The following is an 18,367-nucleotide window of genomic DNA, read 5'->3' as shown; positions in this document are numbered from 1 at the left end:
TGACGTGACGCACTATGATTGGTTCCACATAACAAAAGTGACATATAGGACGCGCCACATCAGCAAAATGTTAACGGCGTCAGCTTGAGTTGACAGTTTGTACCATCATGAAACAACTTTGAAACATTTTGTACCATCATGTAGCGAAAAAAACTTTTTGGACCATCATGAAATATTTGTAAAATATTTTGGACCACCAGTGCAATTTACTCTTTTTTTATTATTTTCAGTAATTGAATTAAAAAATATGGGGCAAAACTTAAAAAAAGGGTAAAAATTGGACAAAATATAAATATAACCCTAGAAAACTATAAATTTTCAACACTTAACTTTTCAATTTTGATTTAACCAATTAAGCACTTATTTTCTTAAGTGATTAATGCTGCGTTTGATTTGTAAGTAACATTTTAAAATTAGATTTTGATTTTGAAAAATAATTGTATAAATGGTTATGTATGGGGCTCACCCTTTGACTTTGTATGAGTTATTTTGTTTTGTTGTGGAAAAAAAGTTGTATAAATGGGACACATCCTTTGACTTTGTATGAGTTATTTTGTTTTATTATTGATAAAATTAAATTAAAGTGTAATTTTAAAATCACACTAACAAACCAAACAAAGCATAAATTTTTAGCACTTGATTTTAAGTCTAAACAAACACAACCTAACACTACTTTATTGTGGTACCTCCAAAACTGAGTAGAATTTCATCGTGGAATAAGGATGAGGATGTTCTCCCTTCTCAGTTTTCACTGGGGCTTATGATGAAATACAGTTAGCAAGTAGTGATCGAAATTAATGGTTTCAAGATAGCAAATGACAATTATATATGTTTTCTTCGAAGTTAATTTTTCACTCTTTTTTTTTGTCGCTTACCCAGTGAAGAAACCGTCTATTCCGTTGTTGTACTATCCGATTGAGTTTTTTTTTTTTTTTTTTTTTGCCTTGTATCCGATTTTATAGTGGATATTAATGAATTTGCTTTACCTAGTAAGCAAAGCCAAGATTCCAAAGATGAACCTCTTCCTCCCAATACTTAACCTTTGCAATTCCAACCGAATTAGCTTCGATGTCAATCCACACCGTAAGAAACCCTGCTTTTATCTATGTACATGTAGACTTATCTATGCCACTAGACAGAAGGACCGAGTTAGGCAGTTCAATGTACTGATCCGTCTGTAGACATCGACAAATAATGTGATCTCAATCAATAGTACTTTGCGACACTCGCAGGACTTAGACCCGAATAATCAATGCGCTTATGGCAATACACAAATATCATTTTCTCAATTCATAATGTAATCTTCGATCTATAACACATACAAAATATTGAAGCTTCAGCCAGTCAATAGTGCCCGTCATCCGAGGACCAAACAGAGACGTCTATTCTCGAATTCTTTTACTGATTCCTTCTAAACATCCCTTACTGGATGAAAGGATCCAACTTTGCCTAATGAAAAATTCAATGATACAAAAGATTGATCTGACAATAGAAAGAGACCGCGACTAACCCTCGCAAGCCTGGGATTGCCAGTGATGAGTCCAGTCACACTACCCAACACCTCATAGTCACACATCATGATGGAAAGAATGAATGGTCCCGGTGGATATGCAACCTCCCATGCTTTGTCATGTCCACCTTCCATCCCTGACGTAGGCATAGGCTTAGTAGGCCATGTAAAATAATAGTGTCCAAAGGGGTCCATAGATCAAATGGTGGTTGAATCGACTCGACCAGGTCAAGCCTAGGAGAGTAGTGAGAAACGATTCCCACTAATTTCTAGTTGAAGTAATGTAATCTCAACTGGTTTTGTCATTCGTAACTTCGATGGAAGTATTTGAGACTAAATTGCACTTATAAAAAAAGAACATCAAAATTTGTTTATTAACATCACGGGGACATTGGAAGAAAGGAGGCTGCACATCCCGTTTATGACTAAACACCATCGGAACATTAGGAATGCAGGCAAGATTGGGGAAGCGCCGAAGGCCGATTCCAATTTCTCATGCATGAAGCCTTTTCTTTTACTTGGGCGGCCTTCGGTAAGGAGAGAGAATGTCATCCACGGTCTCCTTTATGTAGTTCTGGACTTTGTTCACATTTCTCGCGACACCAGAAGCAACAAGGCTTGCATTTCTCATGAACCTGCAACATGGTTTGATAAAGTAGAGTCTCAAGATCTCGGTTTTTTGATGAACTTTCTTCGTTTCTTTTCATGTAAATAAATAAGCAACTGGAACTCTTGGTTATTTAAAACAGAAGAGGGAGATAGTCTAAGAAAAGGAACATGCCTGCTCGCATAGTCATCTCCAGTAGAACTACTTGGTTTATAGGTTTGTCTTTGAGGAATGGCATGTCCATCTGCAGCAAAAATAGCAAATTCAAGCCAAAAATAAGAAATTAGCAAACCATACAATTTAAACTCCGATTGAGGGCCAGAATAGTTCCTTTTAAGAAATTCTCATTTCTAGCAAGAAAAAGATTTGTCTGCTATAATTACTGGAGGACCCTCCCCATCAAAATCTAAGTTATGGCATCAAAGAGGAAAATTGATTATAAGGTCAAGCTAATCGTATGGTACTACCATCAACAGTAAGATATTTGAATACTGCCAACTTCGTTAACGAGAGAAAAGCATCGCCAATGTAAAGATTGGTTCGCCTAAATAACTCTCTAGGCATATTTTCCCCTTTCTTAATAAAAAGCTAGTCCCCCAACTTATAACCAGAATAAGACAGCAACAAGATCCAATAGTACAGATGATAAAAACTCAAAAGAAGGTTAAAGAAACTGCTCAAAAAAAAGGAGAGCATGGTAAATGAATGGCATGAGAGCAGGGGCAAGAGAGCATTTGTTTGAAATGAGGAGGATGAGAGCAAGCAACAATCAAAACGTTGCTATTAATGGGAATCCCCTAAGAAAACTATGAAATCCAAAGACAAAGTTCAACACGCAGGACAATTGCAAGAAGAGGCTCATATACACAAGAAATGCAGTCAAACAAGAAAAAGCACCCCCACCACCCTCCCCCGGAAAAAGAGGAAAAAAGAAAACGACAAAAGAATTAAACAACTCACCGTCACGTTTATGAGCATGTTCTTGAACCTGTGGAGCAGGTGTAGTTCTTTTATCCAGCAGTACCTGAAATACAAGTCCAATTTTCACATTTGATGATTGAAAAGGAAAATTAAGTAACAAGAAGGTTAGGCTTAAACTGATGCTAGAATCTATGAGAGAGAGACCATGCCAAAAGAAGATGCAAGCACATTAGCTGTTGATTCTTATGCGGAAGGCTTAATCCCTCACTGAGCATATCCAATCAGAAGCTAAAAAAGAGAACTGTCGCAACAATTATTGAAAATGTTTAACATAGCATAATACTAACTGCCTCTAGGTTTGAACAAGATCCAGCTAACTCTCAAGACTTGGCCTAAAATATAGAAACCTCCTAGACAAGAAAGGTCAATTTGCAGCTCATCAAGCAAAAGAAATATTTCGAGCTTCGCATCAGATAAAATACCCAACACTAACCCAGGCTGGTATATGCAAGTACACCGATGCGTTAGAAAAAGCTTTCAAAACAATGAAGAAGAAAAAGAAGCCAAGACTGAAGAATTGATACCTCAAGGCCAACACAGAAGGGAAGCTCAGCTTGCTTAGTCTGTTGATCCGAAGATTGCGCATTCTTCTCCAGGAAGATTGAATAACCAACACAAGCATACCTAAAGTCCGAAAGACCGCGGCCTTCTTTAGAAGCTTGTAATTCAGTCTCTCCAACTATGTACCTGGGAACTGGTTAAAAAATTAAGAGATTAGCACATGAAGAAACTTATACTTGCACCCCATGATTCATCAAGCTCCAGACAGGATTTATAAGCTAGACAAGTAAAACAGTTATAAAGCTTCGGGATGGTGCTTATATCCCACAAATTTAAAACAATCCTTAAAACACCAAATAGCAGGATGTGAATCCAAGTACTCTTTCAGTTAACCTTGTTAGAAAGTTCCCTACAAGAAATTCACCAGAAAACTGCAACATGCGGAGCTGTGACCAATACCTATGAAAACCAGCAAAAGCAAGTAGCAGCTATCACACGGTCCAGCAGCCACTTGAGGATATATGGTCTAATGTTCTAAGATGACCATATTCAAAAGAACATAAAACGTGAATGATTTGCATATAAAGGACAAAACCAACCCGAAACCAAAAACAAAAAAGATGCCCACATGCAAATAATTCACCTTCCTAGTGCATTTGCCAAATCTAGAGAATAAGAAATTTATTCTGGATCATAAGCAGCTCCGACATCAAAAGAAATAACCAACGAGCATCGGAACTTCCTACAGTTGGGGAAAAATTTTGAACAGATAGGACCAGAATCTTCATCCCTCCTCTCAAACTCGTATCTGCAACTCACACTAGTGTCTGATATGTGCCACAAATACTGGAAGTAAGCACATGATATGCAATAGGTCTATCAAGCAACCAACAATTATCGTAAGCCAATGCACACAAGCATTGGCAGTTCGCCGATGAGCTTTACGGCTCTTGAAAAATTTAGCTACAAGATCAAATATTTAGAGCAAAACATGGAGAAAAGCAATAATGGGTTTGTTCTTTTTCTAATCTTGAGAAGATGGGCACTCCAGACAGGGGGAATTAATGCCAGATATCACCGGCAGCTGACACCCATCAAATTCAATGCATCCAATCAATCATACGGCAACACAGGTAGCATCCGCAGATCAAAAGCCACTGCAAATCGTCCGCATGCATGGATTCTTGAGTTCTCCTTTTTCTTCCAAATTCTTGAGCAGCCAAATGCAGGACACAGCATGAGAAAGAAGAGAAGCGAGCGGAAAAGAGGGGAAATGATAGAGAAAAGATCAAAGAGTGGCGAGGAGACCTTGCTGGAGGGATCGGGAGATGCCAACGCAAGTGGGCCGCTTAGATTTAGACTTCTGGACGGAGGAGTAGTAGAGGCAGCCCTTGCAAGACTTGCCCTTGTATCCTCCTCCTCCGACTGGTCTGGTGGGGCTGCTAGGGTTAGGGTTTGGATTTGGTGGAGATGGAGGGCCTTCTACGGCTTCGTCCGACTGCATTTTCAGTTCCTCCTCAGCTCCCATTTTGGCCTGCAACTACCAAATTGTTCTCTCTCTCTCTCTCTCACGCTCTGTGTATACATCAATGGAAACGACAGGGAAATCAGGACAAGTTAGTCCATGTCTGATGCGATGACCATGGATTGGTGGGGACTTCCTCAGACGACCGCCTCAGTGTTTCTGCGCTGCGACATGGAACGAACCCACACCCTCGGCCTCACCTCACACGGACGTACGGCAGACCAATAACACAGGTTGACGGTCACCACGAAACGAGGCCGAGGCGAACTTGTAATTTCTTTTATTTATTTATTATTCTAGAAAATCATTTTCAGAAAGCTTTATTTATGTTCTACATGTCGATCAAATTATGATTCATGAGTTGCTGCAAAATATGTTTATTATGAGAACCAGGGGAAATGACCATACATATGTGCAGATTAGAATTACTACGACAATCAACTAATCAACTGTAGATAATCATTTCAACTACTATTCAAATAGAATGACTGTCTACGTTCATCAAAATATCATAAATTCGAAAGATAATAATATAATAACAATAATGAAAAAGTGCATCTCTATCATCTCGTTCATCCTATGAAACAGTAAGTCGTCTATTGAAAATGGAGAAGTTTACAACTAGCAACATCAAAATAACAAATCATAACCTCATCACCTTAAAAGTCATCATCAAGAAACCGACTAAATCCTTTTTCATATGAGCACCTCGGTGGTCTATTAGCAACGACAAACTCCAAAATTAAGAAAATCCAGAGAGCAAATATTATCATCGTCTAGTAGCAAAATAGAGATGTTTGGATTTCAGTGAGTTAGGACCATTGGACTTCCATCAATTTGAATCTTTCAGACTTTCGTAAATTATAACCTTTAGACTTCTGCAATCTAGGGACTTTTGGACTTTTATGAACTCGGTGGCACTATAATATTGTGTCATTTATCGTAATTCAATTCAAGTCGAATCGGCTCACTAAGAGGTAATGCTTTTCCAGCATATATTTTTTCATTCACAATACTTGAACCCAAGACCTTGTTTAAGGGGAATAAGCGTTGAACTACTTAAACTAGTACATGTTGGTAATTAAACCGAGAATTTAGCAGTCACTCTTGGGGATATTGGCGTTGCCTCATATATTTTTTGTTTGGTCGTCCGGTAGAATTTTAGTTCTTTGTATCGTTTCAATTGTAGAAGTTGAATATATGTCCTTACACAACGAATCAAAAAAAGTGAAGCATGTGCCATGTGAAAGATAAAGTGGGAGGCACACTATGTCCGGTAGAATTTTAGTTCTTTGTATCATTTCGATTGTAGAAGTTGAATATATGTCCTTACACAACGTATCAAAAAAAGTGAAGCATGTGCCATGTGAAAGATAAAGAGGGAGGTACACTATGTCCAGTTCGTATCGTTTTGATTGTAAAAGTTGAGTATATGTCCTTAGACAGCATAAGAAGAGAGGGGAAATGGCCAAGAGAAGATCAAAGATGACACCTTCTTGTAATGACCGAGAGATGCCGATGCAAGTTGGCGGCTTAGATTTGGACTTCTTGAAGGAGGAGTAGTAGAGGCAGCCCTTGCAAGACTTGCTATTGTATCCTACTTCGACAGGTCTGGTGGGGCTGCTGGTGGGATCAGGGTTCGGGTTTGGCTTCGGGGGTTGAGGAGGCGACCGAGGACCTTCTCCGGCTTCGTCAGCCTGCATTTTCAGCTCCGCTTCTTCAGCTCCCATCTTCCATTGCAACTCGCACATTCTCTCTCTCACGCTCTCTCTGTCTCTGTTTCATTGAGTTACTATAGGTTGCTACAGCATTTATCAGATACTCTTAGACATATCGACAAAATCTCAACCAAAAAAAAAAAAGAGGCCAAAATCTCATATTTCTTTTTGACGATAAAAAAATTTAAATTATAAATTTAAAACCTTTTTCTTACATAAATTTATCTTCTTTGTCTCTCAAGAAAACTTTGAAATTAAGAAAAAACTCTTTTCCTTGCATGATACGTAATTGATTGACGGGTGAACAAAGGACATACATTAAGTCTATCAAATGACATTCAGATTACTAAATTCAGTCGGAGATTGAGCCCCTACAATCTCACTTTCGACTTTGTACCATCATATCGGGAAAGATCAATGCTAACCATTATTCAGGTGGTCGCATAGACGAATGGACCACTGCTACCACATGTACATATAAAAAGATTCACATAATCATCAGATAATGATGAGAGCCTATCTTCGAACAAACATTTGATTAACTGTACATAACTAAACTAACATTGTCAAATTATTATTATTTCCCTCTCCCCTCTGAGACTGATATGCTAAACTAAAACTAATTTAGCCCTGCTACCAAATTCAGAAAACCAAAAAAAGGAACTGCTAGAACTCCTATGTATGCCTGTAATTGCACGACGCTCCCTTTTTGCAGTGCCCATTCTCTCGGAAGAACCGGCACCACCCACCCATCCTCGAAGACCCTCCACCTCCACCTCCACCTCCGCTTCCGCCTCCACTACCAAACGAAGACTGCCTACTCCATGCTCTATTCCTCTGGTAGCCATCTCCATTCTGATTCCCGGATGAAGCCCAGTTGGTAGAGTTAGAACCTGCAGGTGCAGGCCCTTGCCCTGGTGCAGTGAAACCTGGGTTAGGGTTCCCAGTTGAGGCCCACCCCATCTGAGTGGGGTTTCCTGGAGCCTGAACCTGCCCCTGGGTCAGCCAGGAAGGGTTCCCTGAAGGCGCCCCTTGAGTTTGGGCCCCCCAATTCATGGTGGTATTTCCAGGGACGGGGGCAGCAGTCCAACCAGCATTGCCTGGCATAGGAGTCCAACCCATGTTCTGAGTCGTCGCATTGTAGTTGTTGGTGGCATTGTTGCTAATATTACTGTTATTACCAACAGGCCAGTTCATGTTAGGGAGGGGAACACTAGAGGAGCCATGCGAAGCAAAGCTTGGGATAGAAGGCACTGCCCCACTATTGGTTGTCCACGGGCCCTGCACTTGAGTCTGTGAGGGCATGTTTACGGGCTCTGACTTATGTGCTGATGATGGCGCTACTGCTTCGGCCTGAATAGGATTCTGATTTTGATTCCTCACAACAGCCTGAACCAAATTATGAAGGCCCACAACTTGGTTCGAGTAAGAATCTCCTCCTGGAACTGTCGCTTGTAAGTGCATTTGAGAAGGAGCGCTAATGGAAGATCCCAAAAGCATACCCATTTCGGGCTTCTGAACAACCTGGCTTAAGCTGTTCAAAGCACTAGAAGCCAAGGTGGGAGCCTGCGCCCCTCCATTGCCCGACGAGAACATATTCACACTCTTCGTCAGGGTAGTAGTAGCTTGGCCCGGTGTAGGTGAGGGAAGGTTCGTGCCAAAACCAGAAGAACCCCATTCACCGCCCAAATGTCTCGGAATCTCAACTGAAGCTCTCCCCACCAAAGTGCCCCGATTCTGTTCCGAGTTAGACCGAGAGGGCGGATCTCTGTGGAACTTCCCATTCAGTGCATCTGTTAAGAGTATTGACTCTTCCTGCCCCTCGGTTGTCTTCCAGATCCTTAAATCAACAGGGAAGTAACCCGTGTTGTTCCACTTGCGGAGCTGCACCATCGAAAATGGCCCATGGATCTTCCCTGCTGGATCCTGGTAATGCCAGATCTTCTCGGTCTCGTTGATCTTAGGAGCAGACTGTGAGGCCCCAACAGATTGACTCTCAGGAACAGCAGCGCTGCTTGTGATCCGACTAGCACCAACCTCGGGTGCAGAAGAAGAGACATGCATGTTCATGTTACTCCGACTGCTCAGGTGATACGAAGTCTCTCGTTCTTTCACCTGACTCCACGAAGAGCTCCCATTCACAGCCTCTGCACGATAGTCATCTCCTCTAGCAGGGAAGCCTCTGCTAGAGAGGTTCCTACTCAACTCTCGGCTCGGAGTCATTGGAGTGGTCCTAGTGCCACTGCTCCAGGAATCATATGAAGTGGACCCGCCTTTCTGGGGAGAGATTGGCTCCCTCCCTCTGAAGCTAGTAGTACCTCTTGCCCCTCCAACATAGTTTTCTACAGCAAAAAACACAGAATTGTCACAACCCACTGGGAATCAACTATTTTCAGGAACTAACCAGTTCAGAGAATGCAGAAGTTGAATAGGATGGAACTAAATAATGTAAGTTGTCTGTAATGGGCTTTCACAAAAACATCATGATAAAAAATTAAGAATTAACTATGCATTTCAAAGTAAGAATTAATTATGGATTTTCTGTACGTCAAAAATGGTTGCGATGCTGCTTTTAGACAGAGCATCCATTTTTAACCTGACTTCAATTTTAATGTAAATCTCTAATATGTTAAGCCAATTCTTGCAAGTTGTGGATTCAAAGCACGAGATACTGCGAGAACTTGAAGAAAGCACAAAGTAAATTATTGGGCTTGAAGATTCGTGAGGTATAAAGAGGTACCCTGTCGTTTATCATCTGCTTCGGCTTCATCTTCTTCGGACTCGTGTGAAGGATCCATCTTTGGGTCTACATGTATCTCAGGAATCTCCTCGAGCCTGCGCTGGCGCTCTTCAGGCGTCTTTAACAGCTGCAGTTTTTCTACACATTCTCTGAGCGTGGATCAAGAGTCAAGGATAACTTAGGTATTATCTATATAAGCAGTAGAATGGCTCCATGCAATGTAGAGGAATGGAAGCATTTAGAAAAAATGCATAATAAGCGGTAAATCGCACCTTAACTAAACAATCACAATCACAGTCTGAGATATGTAAACGAAAACCTTTTATTGAGAGAGATGACAACCACCATTACAACTTTTGACATGTTTCCTTGCAAATAAACTTCTGGTGGACTGACCATTTATCCCATGTCATTGGTAAATTATTGCAACTTGAGCTTTCTATATTCAATTCCAGTCAACCATTAGAAGTACAAATTATCAATATGACAGAGATCATCACGAGCTGAAAATTGAAGCTATGGTTTCTCCCTTATAGACACAAACTCAACCTATCTTATAATCCTCCACCTGCAACTGACCCCCAGAATCAAGCAATCAATCCTCTCTGATTTTCTTCATAGACAACCACTGATGTCCTTTTCAGAAAATCATAGACTACTGCTTACAACAGTAAGCATGCCTCCAAGTGGCTCAAAGTCTCAAAATTGCTTATTGCTTACAACAGAAAAAACACCCAAATATATCACTTCTTCAATTTAGTGGGCTGGTAGTGTCTCCTATTTTCATCATCTGGACTAACTGTAAAAATTTTCCCCATGCAATTTTTCCATTTATATACCTAATCATCCACGAGCCAATTTCTTCATTTACGACATCAAGTTAATCACTTTTGTCAGACTGTACACAAGTCAACAGTCAACCTGAACCAAGCAAAAAGACATCACTTCTGTATAGCAGGCTATGCCGGGATAGTGCAGCCACTAGCCTCCACATTCATCCTTTCTCTGAAAGAGAATCCAAAATGTCCTCCAAAATGTTCTCTTGTCCTGCAAAACCAACCTTAAAAGCGCCTCCTATGGCAAATCACATGCAAGCACTGATGGAGCAAAAGATGGGGGAATCAGTATACTTGGCTGTATCAACTAATAATTTGAGTTTCTAGCTGATTTTCCTGATTGCTTAGTACTTTTTCTAGCCATCAAATTACAGGAGAGGGGGAAATTGTAGAAACTGCAAAGCGATTGACACAAATTGGCGTGCCTAAAAAAAGCAGTGCTGAATGTCAATAGATAACTATATGGCTGAAAATGCAAGGATATTCTTTTCTGCGGCCCATGTCACTTGCTCGATCGCGAAGATGACTGAGTCGAACTGTCTCTGACTCCAACCACTGCATATAAACAAAAGCAGTTCCATGAAAGTAAGATGGACGATTAACATTTCAGGGGGCTGGGCAGTTATACCAAGGAAGCTGAGTAGTTGTAAAGACAATGCACATATTATGCAAATAAGAGAGTTGAATGCAGTAGTCTATTCAAATACATGATCAGCATGCAGGATGAAAGATAATGCTACGTGCCAAATAACATGCATCGGCTAAATCATATACACGGGCTCATCATATAAACAAACTGAAAGAACTCTCTGTTATGTTTTAATTCATATAAGATGTGCAACAGTACATTGCATCATCAAGAGAGCCTAAAGAAGACAACATTGCTTTCAAATCTCAATTTGAAAATCAACAATTTTAGAGGAGTAAATAAAGAGGATTAAACAACTCCATCAATAATAGCCCTTGCCCATATGTAACAACACCATAAAACGAGGCTTATTTTTCTTTTTAAGTTCGATGAGATCCAATAAAGACCATCCAAAATTCAGCCAACAAGAGCTTCTAAAGGATCCGAATGGGATACAATTTGGAAATGGTCTTGCTCTAGCATAGCCAGTGTCAGGCCTCATGGTAACTGACGTATGTTAAAATTGCACGATCCTTAGTCCCCAAATTGAGTTGCCAGAGCATCTTCCAAACAAAGGCAGGGATTATTCTGCTGGCTTCATCAGACTGAGAATGGCCAATATCTTTGGCAAGGGACAAGAATGCTTAATCAAGTCATACCTAGGTTGACATGACTGCAATCAATAGAAAGAATGAATCCAACATGGATATCACTTTGTCCATTAACAATCCAGCAATTGAAGCCTTATTTTAACTTAATCACAATGACCACTAATCCATCCAATTCATAGTCTTAAATTGTGTTTGGAAGTCTTATCTCCTGGTTGCCTCAGACAAATAACTCCTCGCCATGAGACAACAATCAATTTTTTTTCCGGGAAGAGCACTTCAGCAACAATCAGTCGACAACACTGCCACCATAAGAGGATTCTTGACCTTTTCCATACAGAAAACTAGCTCATATTTATCCATTTCAAGCATAACTACTGAAAACGCCTCAGTTTTGCATGTGTATAATAGCTGTACAATCTATCGAGGACAGGAATAAGAGTGTCATTACTGGAACAATAGATTTCGACTGAAGCAAGGCTCAAGCAACAGGGTATGAATCAAACAAGGCTTAATACATATATATATACATATATATAGGATGACATGAAAATGCAAGTCCAAACGAAGAGCATTCCCACTGAGTAAGTTTCAATATTGCATCAAGATAACAGCAAATGCTGACAAAAATTAGCTGTACTAAAGGAAGGAAAATTACATCTTTGACTCTCACTGTCTGCAGTGCCATGGCTTTTTCCTGTATATCACCCTACAGAAATCCATAATTAAAGTTAAGAGAATAATCCTAATAAAGGGAAATCATAAAAGCTATCTTCTGCAGAAACATTACCACAGTCAATCGGTTGAGAAGCCCACATTTGATGCTCTGCCTTAAGCGCTTGCATTCATCCTAGCGTAAGAGCAATACATTCAATGATGTCATATAACCAGTAGCCAGAATTTCATCAGTAGATCAATTAAAACAATCTTCTGTTGCAAAATTCAAACCCCAGGAAAAGCTACTGAAGATCAGATTGAATTCTTGCAAAGACAAAGTTACTAGAACCCAGTATTGGAATCCCACCACCCAATGCATTGCTTTCTATCCAACACAAAATCAAACTCATTGTGTCCAACGTTTCAATATCTATTGTAATCTTATCTTGTCAATCCCTATGAAGACTAGAATGACAAGCAAATCCAAATCCCACGTGGATTATAGAAGCATAAAGCAAATGTCTGATTACCTCAGTGAACTCTTGGTTAGAGATTATATCAATTGTTATAACCTCTGTCTTGTCCAAATTCAATATTTCCAAAAGAAAATCAGTCATCCTCTTCCCAACTTTATATTGCTCGGCGGCTTTACTTGTACCTGTATCATATCCAGAAAATTTGGAAAACTTGTTAGCAGCTACTCCTTGAGTTTTAGACTTCCAAGTGTGGAAGAAGGACAATATCTTACCAACAACAGGGACGAGTCTGTATAGATCTTGCTTTTGATTACTGCCAGGATTGCTGCTGGTAATTCTAATTCTCACAAATGCACCAACAACTTTGTCATGAAATGTTTCAGCATCTTCAATGAGATCCTCCAACAGATTACGACGTAAATAGATTAAGGTAATGTTGTGAGTGTCAATGGCTGCATAATCATCCCGGTTTGACAGAAGTCCTCTCTCATCACCCTTTTTACGTGTCTTACGTCTCTTGTCTCTACCAGCCTTTTGTGAAACATCAAAATTCCCATCTACCTCCGACTGATTAGCATCAGTATCAACAAAAGTACCTCGAAGATCATCTGCATCCTCTTTTATAAAATAATGAGATTCAAGAAGCTTTAACATCTCAAAATGCCCAACACGCGGTTTTCCAAACAGATTTTGAAGCCTTTGATCACAAAGTATTTGACTTTTGCGCTTGGGATCACGGAGTTTGTTACTTTTAATATAGTCCAGCAGTAGGGCTTGTACATCATATTGAGATAGAATTGATCCGTCTCCATTTCTCATGTGCATAACAAACTCCAAAAGTTCTTTTGAAGCCCATTCTGAATTATCATCAATAGAACTCTTTCCAGAACCAACTTGATCTGATCTGACTCGTAAATCCCTTCCTTTGGTATGGGATTTCGCCCGTCTCTTGGACTGCCTTCTTTTGGGGACAGTTACTCCCGTGTCTCCAGCAGAATTCTCTGAATCATCAGCGGCCTCATGAGGAGAATCTCGTTTCCCTGATAGTCCGGCAGATCCTTTCCACAGGTTTGTAGCCTTTGCAAGTTCCTCTGGAGTTAGAGACAACCTTTCTTTCAGATCCAGGTAGTAATCCTTGAATAGATACTCCCAGCTGCTCTTGTCATCAAAATCTACTTGCTCCTGCAAGCATACAAAAGTAGCAAATGTTAACTAAAAGCAATATTGTCAACCAAGTAGAGAAGAACCCATAGCGCCACATGAAAAAGACAAGAATCCATGACATTTCCATAACAGAAAAACAGAATGACCAAAACTTTCTTAACTGGCCTAACAAGCAAAGAACAGATGGATTGTCCATTGAAGGACTCTCGACAGAACGAAAATAAAAAAGAATGACCATGTACCATGTCATCATCTCCCTTCGAATTATTTTCAATCATTGTAATTGTTTTCATGCATGTCCGGCAGAATCCCTTGTTTCTTCTGATGCAAGAGATGGAGCCACCTCTGATGCAAGTCTTACACAGGGAATACGTACATGTATAACACATGTAATAAGCATTCTTTCCACAGTTGCTGCAAAGGTGCCAACCTGAATTCATGGGATTAGCAAAATTATATTAGACAAGCGAATAGGGGATCAAGATATTGAGAACTTTGAAAATTAATGTTGAAGTACCAATAAGAATTAGATATGAGCACAACTACAAGGTGAATACTATGTTTCATTACTCAAATAGGTAAAGTTTACTGATTCAGGGATCCCCTTTTTTCCCCTTCTATCTCATTATTTCATTTATTCTTTCTTTTTTCTTTTATTTTTTTGGGTTCATTTTCATTGACAGATAGACAATAGCAAACAGGTAGGCATTAGAGACGTCCATACAATCGCCATGTAGAATACTTAAATCCATAAAGCTGCTGCTTTCATGTCCTACTTTCCCAGTAGAAAATGCAACACCAACATCTAACAAAAACTATACCACAACTTACCGCAGTTCCACTGCCCTTTAGTGCGAAAGAAAGCCTCATCGCGGTTTACGCATGAAGGATGATACGCCTTGGGGCATCCCCTGAGTATTGGAAAAACAAAAACAATAAACTTCTTCAATTAATTAAATATATAAAGCCCGAGATGCATCTTTTATGTGGACTTATTGAATAACATTATAGTAAGCAGTCTCACCTGCGATCACAGAGCACAAGATCACCCCCATCAAAGCAAACAAAACATACATCCTCTTCCATCTTCTTCCGTGAAGGAGTCCTCGGAGTGCTGGCCTTAGGAGCTCTTCCCCGCTTTCTCTTCATACCACTTCTACTCACTTCCTCCGCTTTCTCTGCCTCTTCTGTAGCATCAGTTTCTTCCGTAGCATCTGTATCCTCATGGAGGGCCCCCATATCCTCATCTGCATCCGCTTCTGCCTCCGCCTCCTCTGCTACATCCTCGTCAAACTCCCTCTTGTCCATCGCGGACTCATCTGCCTCCTCCTCCTCCACGTTCTCATCAACCTCCCTATTGTCCATCGCAGCATCGTGTGCCTCTTCCACCACGTCCTCGCCGACCTCCTTATTGTCCATCGCAGCCTCATTTGCCTCGTCATTGCGAGACACCATATTATTCTCAGTCGTTTTCTCTACCTCATCAACCTGTCTACTGTCCTTAGCAGGCTCCTCAGCCTCTGCCACCATGTCCATCGCAACCCCCCCGTGTGCCTCATTACCGCCAGCAACCATATTACTCTCAGTTGTCTTCATCTCTGCCTCCACCATGTCATCGTCAACCTTTCTGTTGTCCCTAGCAACCTCCTCGGCCTCTGCCACCATGTCCAAAGCAGCCTCGTCTACCTTGTCCTCACCAGCCACCATATCATCCTCAACCTTTTCCATCTTCACGTCCACCATATCATCATCAACCTTTCTGTTGACCCTAGCAGCCTCCTCGGCCTCTGCCACCATGTCCATCGCAGCCTTGTCTGCCTCATCACCACTACCCACCATATTATCCTCAGTCTTTTTCATCTCTACATCAACCTTTCTGTTTTCCCCAGCAGCCTCCTCGGCCACTGCCATCGTATCATCCTCAGCTGCTTCCACGTCCACCGTGTCAGTGGCTGTCGAGTCCTTCACAGCACCAGAGGCCTCTGTGCTTTCCTCTGCCGATTCTTTCAAAGCTGATGCTCCATGCCCGTCAGACTCTAAATGAACAACATTTACTGCCGCAGCTCCCTCCTTAACCTCCTCCTTTTGACCCAGTCCCGCAACCTCTGCCACTTCAGGGACATGCTCAACAGCCTCTGCACCGTCTCTGTCAGCCTTCTCATGGGCAGTCTCCATTCCGTCGGCTGCTGCTTCCGAATGAAGAGGCTCTTTTTCCTCAGTTGCCTCTGGCTTCGTTTCCTCTGTCGCAGGCTCGCTGTGGTCATCCACCTCCTTCATATGACCCTCTTCCGTCTCCTCTTCTACGCCCTTATCAGCTACATCAACAGTCTCCTTACCTCTCTCTTCAACCACCCGGTTGTCCACCACAGCTCCGGTAGGTTCGCTCACAGTCACATCTGCAGCCGCCTCGCTGTCCTCTCCCCCAACCTCATGGCCACCATCCCTCTCAGACACTAGCTGTGGCGATTGCCCCTGGGGAGAAGCAGCCGCTGCCACAACCGTCCAGCTCTCCCCAACCACTACATCACCCCCACCACGCGCTGCACCGTCGTCCTCCTTCTCAGCCACCAATTCCCCTTCCGCTGTCGCTGTAGACTCGTCCATGCAAGCAGCCGCCTCGCTCCTATGGCAAATCACCTCCTCACCTCCAAGTTCCGAGCTTCCACCACCGTCTTTACCGGGCAAGGACTGCTGCACATCATAGCGCGGGGGGTCCTCCGATTGGGGAGCAGGCTCAGGCTCGCAATGCGCAGCGGCCGGTCCGAGCTCCGGCTGGGGCGGGCCAGGGGCCGTAGAACCCTCCGGGTCCGGGAGCGAGGGTTCGGGCGAGGTCTTCAAGGTGTCGTCTTCCTCGGCTTCCATGGGAATTCAACAGGTAATTGGGATAGAAAGGGGCGTTGGGATTAAAACCCTAATTTTCGTTATGTTCTTATTTTGTTTGCAGGGAGGAAGCGAGCTGTGTTCTCTGTTTGTGTGATGCGAGGTGAGGGCTCTCTGTGTATGTTCGGCTCAAAGCGACTGTTTTTGTTTTTTTCCTTTTTTTTTTTCTCACCCTATTTTCCTTTTCTCCTTTTAGTATGGATTTCTCCAGAGGTATATTTATAAAAGGTTGTTTCATCGTGGATTCATTCATGGGACATGAATTCGCTAAAAAATATATTCCTCATTCTTTGTATGAAACTTGAGTTTTCTTTATAATCGAAAAATTTATCACTTAAATTATAATAAATATTATCAGTGTGAATTTTCTTAAGTAATGTCATCTCATATTCGAATATTATAAATAGAGAAAATTCATGATCGTAAGAGTTCCACTCTTAATTGATCGATTGATTTGAATCCCGACTAATTAAATTGCACCTTTGTGTTTTATTTATTTATTTGTTTATTTTAACTAAAGGGGGAACTCTAGAGGCATTTCTTATATGCAGCTCACGGATCCTTCTTCAAACAATTTCATTTTTCACAATAGTCCCCAAACTTTTCAATTTTTCATTCACACCCTTGAAAAAGAGAGAACGCGGAGCAACTAGATCTTGGTAAGATTCATCTCTCATTAATGAACGTGTTGATCATCATTGTAAATTCACAAAACCATATTTTGTTTTCAAATTCTTCTTTGTCAATTAAGTCGGGTGCATTACCTTGAGTAAATTGTTCTAATTCATGTGTAAGAACGCTTTTCATGCCAAGACCTCATTTTTTTTTAATCCAACTACTCTCTAAAATGAAACTCATTTATCGAATCAAGTAATTTTTCCACACCATAACTCATGAGAAAAAAGATATATATATATATATATATATATATATAAAAGATCCAGTAACTACTCAATGAGCTATGGATCATGTAGAGATTGTGTTCCTTCTTTCCTTTGTTGCCTTACCTTGCTTACCTTTTCAAACTCGTTGGTATAAGAGGATGAGGCCACAAATTCTTGAGATTTGATTTGCCTTTGAAGAAGAATTCCTCAAATTCACTCCGTCTTAGAGTCAATTTCTCTAAATTCAAAAGCAGACGTTTTACTTTTTTAGATAGCTTATCTACCTTAGCGTTTACAGAAATTAATCAATTCGATATAGAGTTAAGTAAACCAATAATAGAATCCTTCCCATCTCCGTGGTCTAAATGCAGACAATCAGGATTTTGACAACATTCCTACATAATCTATGGAATTTTCACTTTGGGATCTTCAAAGAATCGTGCCCAAGCACCAACTCTTTTCGTGTTTCTTGTATTATATTTGATTAAGAGATCGTTGAAGGCAATAATATCCCTAAGGAAGGATGCTCCATCGTGTGCAGACCTTATCTAAATACTCTCGTGCCTTGGTCTCGGCTTTAGAGTACTTAGCATAGATGGGATCACTAAGTACGAGAAGAGCACATAGATCTTCCCTTAGACTTGAGAAATTT

The 18,367-nt window shown here is 41.0% G+C and overlaps 2 protein-coding genes across 3 annotated transcripts; both read right to left on the bottom strand.

The window, feature by feature from the left end:
- Positions 1 to 1,675: 1,675 nt before the first annotated feature.
- LOC116204092 lies at positions 1,676 to 6,877 on the bottom strand. Of its 2 annotated transcripts, none has more exons than XM_031536167.1 (5): positions 6,617 to 6,877; positions 3,623 to 3,792; positions 3,078 to 3,141; positions 2,292 to 2,361; positions 1,676 to 2,145 (listed from the first exon to the last, which is right to left on the bottom strand). In XM_031536167.1, the coding sequence occupies exons 1-5, from the start codon at positions 6,873 to 6,875 to the stop codon at positions 2,025 to 2,027; spliced, it is 684 nt and encodes a 227-aa protein (XP_031392027.1). In that variant the 5' UTR covers positions 6,876 to 6,877; the 3' UTR covers positions 1,676 to 2,024. The 2 variants fall into 2 exon arrangements, with proteins under 2 accessions (XP_031392027.1, XP_031392028.1); XM_031536168.1 differs by lacking the exon at positions 6,617 to 6,877 and adding an exon at positions 4,908 to 5,405.
- Positions 6,878 to 7,167: 290 nt separating this feature from the next.
- LOC116204091 (zinc finger CCCH domain-containing protein 19) lies at positions 7,168 to 16,975 on the bottom strand. Its single transcript, XM_031536166.1, has 10 exons — positions 14,976 to 16,975; positions 14,783 to 14,862; positions 14,194 to 14,381; positions 13,060 to 13,969; positions 12,842 to 12,969; positions 12,445 to 12,504; positions 12,313 to 12,363; positions 10,903 to 10,973; positions 9,583 to 9,737; positions 7,168 to 9,184 (listed from the first exon to the last, which is right to left on the bottom strand). The coding sequence occupies exons 1-10, from the start codon at positions 16,811 to 16,813 to the stop codon at positions 7,518 to 7,520; spliced, it is 5,148 nt and encodes a 1,715-aa protein (XP_031392026.1). The 5' UTR covers positions 16,814 to 16,975; the 3' UTR covers positions 7,168 to 7,517.
- Positions 16,976 to 18,367: the final 1,392 nt, after the last annotated feature.

This window comes from Punica granatum, chromosome 4, assembly GCF_007655135.1.
Source record: "Punica granatum isolate Tunisia-2019 chromosome 4, ASM765513v2, whole genome shotgun sequence".
Classification (NCBI taxonomy): Eukaryota; Viridiplantae; Streptophyta; class Magnoliopsida; order Myrtales; family Lythraceae; genus Punica; species Punica granatum.
Note: the sequence above shows the minus strand (reverse complement) of the source record. Positions and strands in the feature narration are given on the sequence as shown.

Coding starts and splice junctions, on each gene's coding strand:
- LOC116204092 (XM_031536167.1), bottom strand. CDS start 6,875: ATGTGCGAGTTGCAATGGAAGATGGGAGCTGAAGAAGCGGAGCTGAAA. Junction 3,142..3,622: donor CCTTCTGTGTTGGCCTTGAG/GTATCAATTCTT, acceptor CTTGTATTTCAG/GTACTGCTGGATAAAAGAAC. Junction 2,146..2,291: donor GGAGATGACTATGCGAGCAG/GCATGTTCCTTT, acceptor ACCATGTTGCAG/GTTCATGAGAAATGCAAGCC.
- LOC116204091 (XM_031536166.1), bottom strand. CDS start 16,813: ATGGAAGCCGAGGAAGACGACACCTTGAAGACCTCGCCCGAACCCTCG. Junction 10,974..12,312: donor AGACAGTGAGAGTCAAAGAT/GTAATTTTCCTT, acceptor GTTTATATGCAG/TGGTTGGAGTCAGAGACAGT. Junction 9,185..9,582: donor AGCAGATGATAAACGACAGG/GTACCTCTTTAT, acceptor TTTTTGCTGTAG/AAAACTATGTTGGAGGGGCA.